The sequence below is a fragment of the Dryobates pubescens genome, chromosome 26 (genome assembly GCF_014839835.1).
Source record: "Dryobates pubescens isolate bDryPub1 chromosome 26, bDryPub1.pri, whole genome shotgun sequence".
Classification (NCBI taxonomy): Eukaryota; Metazoa; Chordata; class Aves; order Piciformes; family Picidae; genus Dryobates; species Dryobates pubescens.
Window position 1 is genome coordinate 9,332,753 of NC_071637.1, and position 15,450 is coordinate 9,348,202.

At 42.8% G+C, this 15,450-nt stretch overlaps 1 protein-coding gene across 2 annotated transcripts in view; it reads left to right on the forward strand.

Annotated features, from left to right (window-relative positions):
• The first annotated feature begins 469 nt into the window (after positions 1–469).
• The window catches only part of DOK5 (docking protein 5), a 47,646-nt gene continuing 32,665 nt past the window's right edge, over positions 470–15,450 (forward strand). For both annotated transcript variants that reach the window (XM_009903189.2, XM_054173564.1), the window contains exon 1: positions 470–627. In XM_009903189.2, coding sequence (XP_009901491.1) covers positions 562–627 — 66 coding nt within the window. In that variant the 5' untranslated portion in view covers positions 470–561. The remainder of the gene's footprint in view (positions 628–15,450) is intronic.

Consider the following 15,450-nt stretch of genomic DNA (forward strand, 5'->3'; position numbering starts at 1 on the left):
GACAAACAGCTCAGGTTACCAGGCTTTAGAAGGAGATGCTGGAGCTGTGCCACTTGGCAGACTTTAGGCATCTGAAAGACTTTCTGGGAAACCCACTTTCCTGGGGAAAATCAGAGGTGTGGGCCACATCACCTCAGCACGATGTGACAGATCTGATTGGTCCCAAGTGACACACCCTGCAGCTGGAGGGAGCTACACACCTGGGACAGGTTAGGGTGGCAGAAAGCATTCAGACATCTGAAGATCCTGTGTGATGGTGGTGTTTCGAGAGAGGTTTCAGCGTTCTGCTTCTCAGAGCTCACTGACTTTTGGGAGCCAGAACCGCAGCCCCTCTGGGGGGTGGGCAAGAGGCGAGTGCGAGGGCGGCTGCTGCGGAGGAGGGGTATGAGAGGGCGGGCGCGGGGCGGGCACTGCCGGCTGCCCTTCCCCTGGTCCGGCCCGTCGTGGGGACGGGGCGCTCAGTGGGGTGGTACGGAACGGGGCGCGGCTGCGGAGGCTGCTGCGCGCCATGCGGGCGGGCTGAGCGGCGCCAGCCGCCGCCGCCAACTTTGCCGGGGAAGGATGGCCACCAATTTCAACGACATCGTGAAGCAGGGCTACGTGCGCATCCGGAGCAGGAGGCTGGGGGTGAGTGCTGACCCCCGCCCAGGCTCGCCCAAGAGGCACCTGCCTTTGGGCTTCTCTTTTTTTTATTTTTCCCTTAAAAAAAAATAAATATTTCCTTCCGTTCCTTTGTTCTCCTCTTTTTGCAAACTGAGCTCCTCCTCAGTGGAGCCACGGAGCAAAAAAATAGGAGGGAGGTGGAGAAAAATAAAGACCCCTCTTTCTCTGTATTACATATACGTGTCTATAGCTATTTTCTCTTCTCCGCTGGGTGATGGGGATGCTGCCTGCCCGGAGGGCTGTGCTGCCTCCACCTCCCGGCTCTGCCCTTCAGACCGTGATCGTCGGAGCCGGGCAGCCGCCGTCAACTTCGGGCCGGAGCGGCTGCCACGGAGGGGACCGCGGAGGAAGGGGCTGGCCGGCAGGAAAGCCGGGACTAGGGCTGCTCGTGCCCTCGGGAGTCGGGGTCTGGGAGTCCGGAGAAACTTTGAGCCGGGATGAGGGCTGAGAGTGGTCCGTAGCTGCTGAAGTCCTGAGGTTCCTGGGAGGGGGCTGCTGCAAGTCAGGGCTTTAAGGTCTAGTGTGGACAGGTGAAGACCTTATGCTACCTCTAGAGCGTTTAAAGCTCATTTGAGTTGCACAAAATGAAAATACAAGAGGCTGCCTTTACCTCCCTGTTTAATACTAAACTTATTTCAAAGCTGTTCTTATTACAGCCGTGGTGTGTTCCTCGTTTTGATTGCAAGCTCTGGATATGCTGTAGAGGCAGGCCAGTTCGATATGGTACCTGCTTTGGCATAGAGTACCTGCTTCGGCGTAGTCTGTTTCTACGGTTTGTAAGCTGCTGCTACCTGCTCCCCTGAGCAAGTGTCCAGAGCTGCTTGCAGAATGAGATTCATGTGCTACACACCTCCAGTACCCTCTTAGCCACCCAACATGGCTTAAGGGGGACAAAGACTGGAGGAAGGCTTTGTGTGTGTAAAAAGCCTCGAAGGACAGGAAAGGAGCTCATCTCTTGTCTTTACTGAGAATGGATAGGTTGGCAATTCTGAATTGCTCATAGCATGAGTTTTGCATCAAGATTTTTTGGGAGTTGAGGGTGTGTGTATGCAGTCATCTGAAAGCTGTTGCTGGCTCATTACAAATATAGTTTAATTCGCCTGCTGTATATGTGTTCAATGGCTTTGCTGCACTTTTGGTAACTCGCATCTCCCTGGCTTGTTTGGAAGCTGGAAAGCATTTTAAAGTACTCCAGCAGGCTCTTTTTCTTGTATTTGGACTTGCAGGGCTACTTCATTCTTTAAAAATCATGTGGTTCTGTGACCAATGGAGATAAAGTCATTATGAGAGAACTTGTAGTAATTTTGGCAGAATTAGTGTATTGCAACTATCCTTTCATTACTAAGCATACATTAGTATTCAGTTTACTCCAGCATAAATGAAGAGTAAGATTAAGCTTTGACTCATCATTGCAGACTGTAACAGTGAAATTCAGTGGGCATATGAATAAGGCACATGTACCTTGAAGATGGGTATAGATTACATTAATGCCTCTGCCTTTCCTTTAGTGAGGCTTTCCAACTTGGAGAGTGGTGGTGAGGCCCTGTTCAATGCCCTTCCAAGTGGAAATACATTTGACAGCTCAGTGCACAAATGTAAGGAGAAATGGAAAACACCTCTAAGTGCATGGAAATGGAATGATAGTAAATGTTTTCTTTGGAAAGATAGTTTACTTATTTGATATAAATAAACTATCCTTCTAATTCCAAAGGTTTGTATTATTATCAGTGACTGGAAAGTGTGAAAGGGAAAATGGAAAGTGCTTTTGTGAAGAAGTCTATGAAAAAGTCCCAGAGAGTTCCAATGGCCATAGATTTGTTAAAATGAAGAACCTTGAGTTTATTGCTCTAAGCCGCCCTTGGCTCTGTGAGTGCTATCCTGGTGGCTTTCCAGGGCTGTGGCAAGCATGAGGACTGAAGGTAATAGCTGCCATGATCTTGCTGTCACTTCTTTCAAGCCTGTGATAGAGACCTGTGCTATGCGAGAGAGGTCTTGCTGCTCCATTTGTTTGGAAATCAGTAGTTTCCTCAGCAGTAACGCTTTTCTCTCCTGGTAGCTTTCAGTTTAGAGGATTGGCCTGCTACTTAAGAACAGATGGTTGAAGCATGGCTGCAGATTTCTTCCTGTAACTTGCATTTTCTATAAGCTGCTTAAAAGCCCAGCGCCCTGATTTACAACATCCAAGTGCAAATGGGTAATTATTATTAGCCTAAGTTCTTCAAATGCAGGATGAGCTTGTGTTACTTGTGGCATCAGGGCAACTCTGCCCCAGCTAAAATGTGCCCTTACTCCTTGGTGTGTTTTCCTCCTTACTGTAGGTGAGTATGGGCATGGCTGGTACTAAAGGTGGCTGATCGGATTGAGGCTGTGGCTGGCTTTAGCAAGAGCTTGAACTCGGTTTTACTTTGTGGTTAATGGGAGCTTGGCTTCTTCAGAGGAGAAGGAACTAAGGAAACAGCTTGTTTTCTGGCAGCTGTGTTGGGGACAGCTGTTGGACATCCAGAAGTGTCAAGGAGAAAAAAGTACTTCAGACCTTAAAATACTAACTTTCAGAGAACTTTCCTATCCTGTGAAAGCATTAGGAAGGTTAAGCCTACTCCAACCCCATACAGGACTCCTGTTTAATTGAGAAAGATTTCAGTACTCTCTGTGTGGTGAGATATGAGTGGGAGTTATTAAAATACATTCCAATATTATAGTGGCACAGCTGTAATCAGTGCATTGTCTTTTCAGAGGGAATTCAGTTCCTGGTTCTTTCTCTATAATGCTGTGATAATTCCATCACCAAGGGAACTAGGAGGAGAGCTTGTATCTACAAATTAACTCAAGAAATGACTTTTCTGAATAACTGAGGTGCAGGTGCTATGTTTGGAAAGAAAGGGGTGCAGAGAAGCAGCTCACTCTAAACCAAGCCCCTTTTAAAAAAGGTAAAGGACAATTTTGGTCCACCCTACTTTTGTAATTTCAAGATTGAATTTAGGCTAATTAGTTTTGTACCTGGCCTGTCTTTGCGCACTTTAAGTATGTAGATTTAATATTATTTAATAGAATAGTTTCCATAGCAACATTTGTATCACATGTGTCTTCTGCAGAGCCAAATATATTCAGGAGAAAGAACACTCTTCCAGATTCTTTTCATCCTTATAGGGAGAAAAATAATTCCCTCAGCAAATGGGCTCCCTCTGTCATGTCATTAGCAGTGACACAGAGGAGGTTATGTGCTAGAGAACTGCTGACAGTGTAAAAACATAACCTTCCAGGGTTCCTTAAAACAAACCAAAAAAATCCCTGGCTTTGCTCTGTGAGCAGCACTTCCATCAATGACCACTCATGACCACTGCATCTGGTTTTGTGCAAGAAGATCCCCTGTTGCAGAGTACTTTTATTGCAGTCACCTTTCATTGGATTAAGTGCTTGATACCTACATATGAAATGGGATCATTTTATGGCCTCTGTACCTAAAAAACACACAACCCTTTTTTTGTTTTCCCTGCTTATGATTTTCAAATGATGTCTTGTTCTGCAGTACATGCCCCCTCAGAACTGTCATACCTGTATTGGAGAGATGTTGCTTCTCTGTAATGGAAAGGCTAGTTCGTGTGCTTTCATTTCTTGGGCGTGTACGCGCTGCTTGTGAACGTGCTTGAGCTTTCATTTTAGGTTGGACTGGCTCAACTGAGTGTTCAAATAACAATTAAAAATCAAACCAGGAACAAGTCTTTGAAATAGAGGGCCTTTGTTACAGTGGTAAGCCTGAGGAGCTTTAAAGGAAAGGGGCACATGACAGGTGTCTTTGAGGTTCAGCCAGCCCCCCTCTCCTTGTGGGGTGGAAGCTCCCAGTGGAGCTAGTTGCAGCCTCACAGTTTTATTGAAGTCCCTGTTGTTAAGGCTTAGCTTACCATTCCTGTGTCCGCACCTACACCTAGGTTTGCTGGAAGCCACATTTCAATTTAACTAAGGATTACGGAGCACAGAAGCTGCTTTGAGCGTGTCCTCTGCTGCCATTGTCAAGGTGTAACCAAAACTGCTGGAGGCTCAGAGTGAGGGCTGGTAATGTTCCTGAAGCCTGATCCTCAGGGTGCAGGCAGTAGTGTTTTGGATTGCTGATGGCATGGTGTGGCACTGGGAGGGTTCTGACTACCCTTCTGCCTGCAGTGCTTTGAAGACAATGCTCTTACCCTCAAAAGACCCTGCAGAGGTTGAAGGCATCTGGCCTGTCCCTGTCTCTTGATGTATGGGGGACTGCTGGAGCAAGATGCCATGGGGTTAGCTGTCAGCCCTTACTTTCTGGTATGCCAGTAACACACTTGGAGTGTCTTGTTGCATTAAGTGATGAAGAACTGTTAGTGTCAGAGGGAAACAATCTCTTCGATGAGCAGCAACTGCCTTGAGCTGTCTGCAGCTAAAAGCAAAATAATGCTGATGAAACAGAAGTGCCTCAAAGAACCAGCTGAGATGTGCTGGTGGTGAGCAGAGATGTCTCTGTTAAGGAGTTGTACATATTCACAGCTATGTGAAGCCTTCTAGAGTCTGATCTGACTCTGCACAATATTTGATTGACTAGAAAATACTGGTTTCTAAAAACATTCTCTCTGGCTTGCTTGGAAACTAGGAATACCTTCTTCCCAATAGAGGATTTGGCTGTGGTGGCTTAGATGTTGCTTTCCAGGAGGGATAGAGTACCTTTCTGAGCGTACCTTAAGATGACAGCAGTCTGACTGTATTCCTTCCCCTAAGCTTTGTCAACTGTGAATGCTCATGTGCAAATATTTCCACTATATCTCCATTTCTTAGAGAGCATCACTTTAAAATTCAATGGTGTAGCAGGTATATCTAAATGTGAACTTCATTCTGAGTGCTGTGACCTGCTATGGTACGAGGCGGATCAAAGCTCTGCATACTCAGGAGGAGACTGTTACTGAACAATCTTCCAGGAAAAATCCAACAGCAAGGATGGACAGCATCTTTCAAATTTTTAAGGCTTAAAAATAGATGTGGAGCCCTCTACAGTAGTTTGTGTTCTCATGTGTTCTTTCTTCATGTCACAAACTTCTCAATCCTTGTCTGTCTTGCTAATAAAACTCTTCAATGTCTTTCTTCTGGAAGACTTCTGATATAAGAGGGCTATGCCATAACCTAATGTAAATCCAGGCTGAAATAAGGAATGAATTATGGTTCAAACATGGAATGTAGTTGTTTGCTTACTTATTTCTTTCATTGTAAAGCTAAACAAGTGTGACAGTTGTGATGCTTTCTGCTTCAGTAAACTTCTCTCTGATGTTGAAACTGTATCTGTTCCTTGGCTACGTCAGGTTGCCTGTCTTGTAAATTCTTGTATCTTCACAATGAAATTGATCTGTAAACCAACACTGGCTTGCACAGGTAGTGGTCTTCCTGAACTTCAATGCATGTTTTCACAAAGGAGGCAAAAACCCACTAGAGAGCATATGTACTTAAAAGCAGAATAGGATATTCTGAAATAATTTGCATATCAAAAATTAAGGTGACCTACATTCTAGAAGAGAATGAAGTTTTTTCCTTTATAAAAGACAGTGTTATTAGAAAAGTGGGGGACAGCATATGCTGTTGAGCTGATATGCATAGATTGCTGCTTTGCATGACAGAAGTACTTCAAATGATCCTGGCAATTTGTTGTTTGTCAGAAAAGCCTCACAAAGTATTTGTTTCTGGAACATACATTGTTGCTAACTAGATACACTTGATGTTTACAGCCCAGAAAACCAATCTAAACTCTAAAAGTAATGTGTGGAACTCTCAAAATTGGACATGATTACCAAGCAGCCTGATTTTATTTCCATGATTTTATGAAGGTATTTCCTGCGTGTGGAGGTCTGGGTGTCTGCTTCACAAGTTTGTGTTGCTAGCAAATTATTATAGGCTATTGAAAATGCTCATTTGGGAGGATCCATTGACTTTAATGGAGCTCTGCTAACTGCTTAGTGTCTGTTCCTAAAAATGCAGCTCTCTCCTGAGACTTCCATATCTGTTTGTCAGAGGATAAAGCTCACAGAGAGGAAGAAAGGGGTAAAGTGGAATTTTTTTACCTAGCAATCTGTTTCTTGTACCTCTGTCTGGCAAAGGAAACACTGTTAACAGATTTTTGCAGCATGCTGTCTCTTGAGGTATCTTCCACTTTGCACTTAGGAGGCGAGGCACAGAACTCTTCTTGCAGTCGTATCTGTTTAACAACACCTCTAATTAAATCTGCAGTCTGCACAGCCTGCTCTTGGGGTTGTCTGTAACTCCATCTGTTGGAGGCACCTCCTTGTTATGCAAGGAATGGTCAGCCTCATCTATCTATTAGAGTGGGCCCTCCATGGAAATTTGGGCTGGATCCAAGAAAAAGATCTAAGCACCTAATGTGAGGGTTAGTGAGGTTTAACTGCTGGAGCCTGAAAGTGCAATTCTAATACCACTTGTGTTCGTCCGTGGGAGTTTCCTAAGGACACAGAGATCAGCCATTGTCCTCCTTCAGTCATAGCAAGCACCAGCTTGTCCAGAATCTGCCATGTTCCTGCAGTCCAGCTTGTGGGGCTTCTGTAGTTATCCTCTGATGTGTCCAGATCTTTTGGGGAACAAACAAATTGAGTTTTAAGTTATGGCTTTCACCACTTTTGTTAAGGATGAAGAAACTTCTGCCTATATATCTAGCAACAAGATTGTTCAAAGACCTAGAAGCTGAATTCAGCTCAGCCCAGACCTCTTTCTGCCAACTTCTCCTTTAGCAGGATGCTTTCTCAGCTTTTCTGTGGGTAGTGGGAGTCAGGGGATTCAGCCTTTCCTCCTTGGTATCCTTGCCCTCACAGATGGGGCATCATAATTTGATATGTTTTTTTGCACCTCTTCAGCTTGGGCACAGTTAGTTGCTGTCTCATTACAAGAGTGGCCTTATGCAGGTGCTGAATGTTACTGGAAATGTGGCTACTACATTGAGCCTGATTTCTTGGAGGAGAGGGAAGAAAAAACAGCATCAAAAGCTGTACATGTGAAGGCAACTGGGTTAACACCATAGATCTCACTGGTGTAAGGATCATATTAACATACAGTGAAAGATGGTTTTGTGGGTGTTGTTGTTCTGAATGCTGTTTAATGCTGATTTGAACTAACTTGACCCAGTACAGTGAAGTTCTGGTCATAATGGTCAGGGAAATTGAAATTATTAGGTAACAGTAATTACATCTCATCTGAAAGATGTGACTGGTGAAATACGACTGCAGACTTGTTCCATCTTTAGTATTAACCTTGTGGAGGACAGAAACTAAATCTGTATGTGTCAGTTTTCCTTACTTGATGGGTCTGACCAGCCCCAAAACTCTTAATCACATCAGTGTAAAGGAATGGGGTTTAAGTGGTGTCCTCCAGTGCAGAACTAGGGCTCTCCTGGCCAACCCCATAGCAGAAATTTGTAGTAGTTTAGCCTTCAGTTTGTGACAGAGGAGGCAGCTGACTTCATCACAACTTTGGAACTAGTTGCTTGTTTCTAGGAAACAAAACTCCACTTGCTTAAGTGGGGTAATGTGAGCAGTACTCAAATATTTCTGTATTCATTTTAAAACTCCATGTAAAAATCTTTCTTAGGTTTCTGGACTGTGTGCTTCCTACTTTGATTAATGCTTTACTGGCAATAGTAAACATTCACCTGAAATTGGGAGGATGTGTCTTTGAGTGTTCCTTGAGAACTTACACATTGGACAGTGGCCATATGCTGGATTTATGTGGGGAAAATATGACAATTTTTTTGCTATAGGCTGTTTCTCAGGAGGCATAATGTTAACACTTACTGCATATGCTTGTTTTAGGACAAGATGAGAAACTCATGATTCGTGCTTAGAAGTGTGGAAAAAACTTTGTATGAAGTTTTGACCTCGTCCACTTCAGCATTTTTTTTTGGTTTTCTTTCTTTTAAACTTCAGTGGAATTTTTTGATTGTCAAAAGCTCAAAAGAGATGAAGCTGTCAGGGTTTTCTGTTCTTGATTTTAATGAAACTGGCTTCTGTAGAAAACTTCATTGAGAAGATTGGTGTTGAACATTAAAAATGACATGTACTTTTACAAGTTTTGCATAGCACTGGTTCTGTGAAGCCCTGTGGGAGGAGAGGTAAAATGGGGGAGAGACAATCTGCAGGACTAGAACCATATGGTTAAAGAGATTGGTGCTTGAAGAAGCGTGCCAGAAAGTTAATGTGGGGATTTTAGAGAATGAGCTGTGAAAACTCAGAACAAGAATGATGTAAGGTTGCAGGGAGGAGGGGGGAAGAGGAGTAAGAAAAGATGTTTGCCTACATCTACATATGAAGCAGCTTTATTAATAAAACTCATGCGTTCACCTATAGAGCTCCTTTCAGGCTGGAAGCATTGAGAGAGAGAAAAACTGAACAGATTTCTTATGTACCAACTTCAGCCTGCAAGATATTAAGCCCATTGGATATTTGTATTTTTAGAAACCTGTTAAATAAGGTGTTGGAACATATTCACAGATATTAAGATTCTTACTGCTTAGGACTTGTCAGTGTCAGTAAAGATAGGATCCATGCTTAGAAAGTTTGAGCTTTTGTCTTTGAACTGATAAGAGGAAGAATACCCCTACATGTCCTTCAAGACCTAATGCAGCTCCATCTGGCTGCTGGCATTGAGCCTATCAGCCCATGAACAAGGCCCCTTTGAATATCCTCTGGCACAAAGTTAGTGGGGTTTGAGTCCAAGTCAGTAGGTGTCTTGACTGGGTTACCTCTTAAATCAGATCAGAGATCCTCAAAACAGAGAAGCTGGAGAAAAGTGAGCAGTGCTTGTCTTTGGGGTGCTGCTCACCTTGTGTGGTCTATGTGTTAAAGGGCCAGGGTGCTTAGCACTATTCTGGGTGAGTTAAAAGGAGGTTTTCCACCTCACATGTTAGAATTCCATTTTATTTCTTCTCTTACAGTATCTTAATTTTTTGGCTTGTGAAAGCAGGATGGAGAAGAGCCTGCTACCTTTCCCATGGCTCTCACTTCTCATCACACTGCTCTTCCTACCTGGGTTTCATCTGGGGGCAGCATCTGAGTTTGTTTTGGAGATCAGTCGTAGCCTAAGCAAGCACCTGAATTGAACTAGGAAATCTGGACACTTGTGTATCTTACAGACAGGCACATTTTATCTTCAGAATTGTGTGAAATAAAAGAGAACCTAATTTGCTTAAAAAAAAAAACAACCCACCAAAATCCCCCCAAAAGTCTAGGAAGGTTTCAATTTTTCTCCAGGAGGTAGAAGATGGGAGATTATGCATCATTTGGAATATGCAATTCCTGTTTTGGTGGTGGCCCTTTTTAGGAGCAGGAACAGCTTTTCCTGTGCTTTCCAGCATATGTTTTCTGGTAAATTACTTTCCACATTCTTTGGAAGATGGTTTTAGTTTGTGAAGCAAAACGAGATTCCAGACTGAATGAACTAGTAAACAAATAGTTGTTACCCTTTTGCTATCTGGTTCTAAAGATGGTGTTTCCATTTGAACAAGTATAACACAAATCTGACCCTTTTTCTTCTGCTTTCATCTCAAACCCTTCCCTCATTTCCTGCCAGTTGTGAGTCCCAGTTTTGCATTTTCACCCTTTGCTCTCCCTTTCTTAAACAGAGGCGTGTACACTTTCTGGAGGTGACTGCACTAGCTGCTCTGAATACAAGAGGGCATGCCAAGAATGATTGTGAAGGCAGTAAAAGGAAAAGAAAACCCAATTATAAACAAGTGAAATTTAGTCTTTTGTGATTTTGATGCCTTTTCATCATCAATTCATTACACAGTGTGAAGGTAATTCTCCTGTGGTGCATCTGGGCATTGTCCTGAAGTTAGATCAGTGATAAATTAACATTTTTGTGGTGTTTGTGGAAACACTTCAAAGAAAGTAACAGATGTAAGGTCTGCACTTGAGACTGACATCTCAATTTGATGTTTGTGTAGTTTTAGGTGTACCATGGAAGCTGATGGACTGTTCCTATTATCTTCTTGTCTGAGTTCGTCAGGGTCTGTCAGAAACACCAGTGAACATTCAAGCTATTGGAATGAATACTGACAGGGTTTTTACCTCTTTACTGAAAATAATGCTTCAATTCAAACTATAAATATGGTAAAATCAGTGATATTTCTTCCTAATAATGTTAATGTCAGAGACTAAATTGTCCCTTTACTCTTTACTTACCAAGTAATGTTTATCTGGGGAACTATCAATGCCCTGTGATTGGTAAAGGAAAAATTCCTCTTAATGCTCTTACTAATGTCTCCATACCAGTGAGGGATGGATGGTAGCTGATTGCTCTGAATTAACTGCCTGCTATTGAGTGGTGTGGTCTTGGCACAGTGCTTATGGTAAAATACAAGTGGCTGTTCTCTGGTAAATGCAGCAGTACAAATTAAGACAGTATTCTGCTAAGATTTCATAGACATTTTTTGTGCAGCAGTCATACTTCCCTTGAGAATGGAGTCTACCTAGATGTGTATGAACTCTTGCACTCTCTTTTTAGTACTACTAAGCTGGGATGTGAGAAATTAATAGAAGTTGGGGTGTCCATTTGAATTAATGCGTGGATTAACCTGCATGAACGCAAGAGGCTGTGGAAGGCTGAGACCTAGCAGGAAAATGCTGTCTCTGGAACCCTTATTTCATTTTATTTTTTTTTATTTGTTTTTGAAGTCCATTCCCCTCAACACGAAACAGAAGGAAAAGAAAATAAAAATCAACAAATCTCCTCCCCAGTCCCCATTGCTGACTGAATTTGTGTTTTAAAGTACTGGATGAAGTGGTGACATGTTTCATTAAAGTTCTGGGAGAGCAGCAGAGCTCTTATCTTCAGTTTATACGCAGGATGGAGTCAATCTACTGATCATAGGCCCCACGGGCCCGCTGCTGTGATTCGCATCCTCCTATAATTGAAGATATGTTGCAGGTTATCACTCCAAAGCCAGTGCACCAAAGTGTTTGAAGGGGGAAATGTATTTTGACTGCTGTGGACTTCTCCCTGCAGCAGCTTCAGTCCATCTAGCAGTCTAGGCAAATGATTTCCATTATATGCTGCAATCCTGTGAGGCAATGCTGAAGTGCTTGTTACTATGATTTAATGGGCTGTAATTCTGTCACTGGTAACAAAGCTCCGTATTTTGGTGAAGTCCAGCTTGCAGTGACTCACTTAGTATCGTTATTTGCTTTTTTGTGCAGATTTGCTTTGACTTTTAAAACTGACCCGGGCTCCAGAGGGGCTGGGGGGATGACTTATGACTGCGTAGCTTGGATGTTAGAATTGAAAGAAAATTGTGGAAGGAATAAGATGGTTTTGCCTAGTGTTGAGACAGTATGATGGACTAACCTTGAGACTCAGTTGCGGTGTCTGGAGGGAGAGGAGGTAATGTATTTGTTACAGGAAATCTGTGATGCTCTCTGAAGCTTGCAGTTGAATTAATTGGTGAATGGTAAAGAATGACAGCAGGCCAGAAATGGGCAGTTATAGCCATCTGTTAGTTATGGGCTTGCAGGGCATTTGTCATCCTTGGCTCTCCAAGCAGCACATAATAAGCATCATTAACTGACTTTAACAGGTGGGCAAGTGGCAACAGGTACAGCTGACTTGTTCAAGTCATACACTGAAGATTGAGAAACTCAAACCCTTCTCCCATGTCTGGCTTTGGATGCTGGCAGCTTACTGCTGAAGAAGTTATTAAGATAAAGGCCTAATTCATGTGCATTTTCTGGGATTTTTAAACATCTTTAATCTTTAAAGAATGTGCAGCCTCACAATTACAAGTCCAGTTCTGAAATGCAGCTCCTATAAATGGTTGTATGCTTTGTGGGGAGGGCTGAAACAAAGCCTGTTGCTGGGAGTTGGTGAGCAAGTGTTATTTATCTCCAATGATGGAGCAATTCCCACCTGTGCCTTCTGACAGCCAAGTTCGGGAGAGCATCCTCCTAGGATGGCTTTAGCAGGTGAGCTCAAGTTCTTGTCAGAGCCCTGAGTGGCTGTTGCCAAGTGCTAGCACGTGTGTGCTTTGCAGCCTCTTTGCATCTGATGTACTAATTAGTGAGCTCTGTGAACTGGTAATGAGCTGTATCAATGCCATTTTCCCCCTATAGCCCATGTAATTAAAATAACCAAATTAGGTACTTAGTGACAAAAAAAGAATCATTCCAAATCATAATTCATCACAGTCATTTTAAGTTATTTAGCAGTTACCTAATTCTAACACAGTACTAAATTGTGCTAATTCACTGGACCACACTAAGGGACTGACCCAGCAGAACAACACGTCCAACTGCACTCTGCAGAGCTCAGCCAGCTCGACCTGGCTGCACCGAGTCAGTTTTTAGCCTACATTGAAGCCTTGACTATTTTTTTCTTGCTTGCTTTAGTAGTTAAGACTCCTAGGCTGATTTTTCTCCTATCCAGTTTCATGCCTAGAATTAACTGTGCCCATATATAAAGCTGAGCAGATGTTCAAGGAACCAAATCAGATACTTAGCTCCAGTAGGACTGTGTTGGGTTTTTTTGGGGGGGTAAACTGTTGCTAGCAAGGGAGGGCTTCTGCTCTAAATGCTTCTTGGCTCTTGGAGGCACTCTAATGGCCTTACACAGCCCAGAATTAGAACCTTTTCTCTGTGTGATTTTTAAAAGCCCTACAAACCAGCAGCTTTCTACTTTAAAAGCTGCAAGTCCATGAGGAAGGGCCAGAAAGTAGAAGAGTATTTTAGGTAATGCTGTCTTTCTAATAATAACTGCATCCAGCTCTGTGTTTTTGCAGGGAAAGTAGACTGAAAGTTGAAGTCTTCCTTTTAACGTCTTTTAGGTTCTGAGATTCTAGTCAGGATCTATATTGTTGTACATCACATCAAACAGCATGACTACTTATCCCCTGCAGCTCCTGTGCAGTTTGTTACACTGTGTACTTTATTTACACATTAGTTTATCAGCAAGTCTCCTGTGAGTTGCATGTAAGGTACACCTGCCTTACTGATTCAAGGCACCATGCACTGAGTAGGAAAAGTGACTCCTTTTTGCAGAACACTTGCATGCTGTAAGCAAGTCCTAAATCCCAGCCTTCTGTACCACCTTTTGCATTTGCAGCTATCGGTATTCTGTTCTACCCGCCTCCTGAGTGTCCTGTGTTCCTGGAGCACTTTCCCTGCCCCTTGAGGTCCAGAATGCTTGTTTTAGGTATCCCCCCAGGTCTGGTGGTTTCTCTGCACTGTCTGGACTGAACCATAGTTGCCTTTCAAAGCTCTCAAAAGATTGTATGTCAGGGAGGTTTCACTGGTAGCGTTCTTTATCATCTGGCCAGGATCTGTAATTAAGATGATGTAATTAGGATGAACTCTGGATTTCCCAGCTGCTGAGTGCATCAACAATTTGAAAAGGTACGTTGCTTCTAAACTACTTTATTGACAGTTGCAGTGATTCACTGTAAAGGGCTCTCATAAGCTCCCACATGTCTCTTTTATTTATTTATTTAATTGTTACATCTTCTGCCAGGCTGGAAGGTATCAGCAAATTCCTTATTGTCTTTTAATGAGTCCATTCCATCTTGAAATCTCCTGGTACAGGTCACCTCTGGCAGCACTAGCGTTTTTGTTGTTCATTTCCCTCCCCCTTTGTCTAAACCAATAACTATTAAGATACCAGTTGCAAGCAAAACCTGCAAATTGCTTGGTTGTGTTTCCCTTTTGGCATCCATTGTCACAGAACATAGTACAGAGATGAAATAAAGGCTCCATTACTGAATAGTTAGGTAATCTTGGGTGACCCATTTTACCCTCTGTTACATATATAATGATCCTTACCACCCTGCCATGGCATGGACAATGTGCTCTAGGTTACAGCACACAGACTTTCAGTTGCTGAGGGTGTTATGGCAGTAGTAAAAATTTTGTCTGTGGAATGTATCCCATGTAATCATGAAGGACCAGAGGGAGAAAAAACAAAGAATAGAAAAAAGTTGCCTTCTACCTAGTATGCCAAATAAGAATGCGTCTGTAGGCTCAAATCCAGCTGTTTGGTGTTTTAAAGTGAGGCTGGAATAACAGCTTTGAGTTCTGAGCCTGAACCATTAACAAAAATCCCACTTCTGGTTGATGCAATGCCAGTTGGGTGGGAAGGGGTAGAAAGAAAGGGGTTTTGAAGAGGAAAGGCTTATTAAAATGCCTCATATTTCACAGCAGTAGGCATCTGTTGTGACTTGCATTAATGAGTCTCAGTAAAAAGAGGTGTATAGATTTGTATTATAGCAAGTTCTGGCCAATGCCAAAGCCAGGTTTTGTAACTTGAGCAAAAAAAAGTCTTGCAGTGCTGAGCAATATTGTACATTCTGAACAGGCACAAAGACAAGATTACAGCTTCATTCCTTAGTAGCAGCTATGGCTGACTTCTTAGTATAAAGTATTGTTTCTGAAGCTGTGTTCTGAATGAGAGGAAAGAGTGAGGTTTATCTCTCCATAAATGTGTTTCTCGGGGGAAGAAGAAATCTAGATTATTTTCTTTAGTCCCCCAGAGAAGAACATAGCTTGATGTAAACCAACTTTGATTTATGTAGTCATTATAACCTGATCACAACAAATAATGCAATATCACTTACTCATAACACACTCACATTAAATGGGTATTCTGGGAAAGGGAAATTGTCTTGTTGCCAAGTGCAGCAATATCTTTATAGACATGCGGACAACTTTGCTGCTTATTTTGCAAAGCCAGTGAACCAGTCTATGTTTCTGTGCACTGCCTAAGTCATGCTAAACACACTTCAGTACAAATTAGATA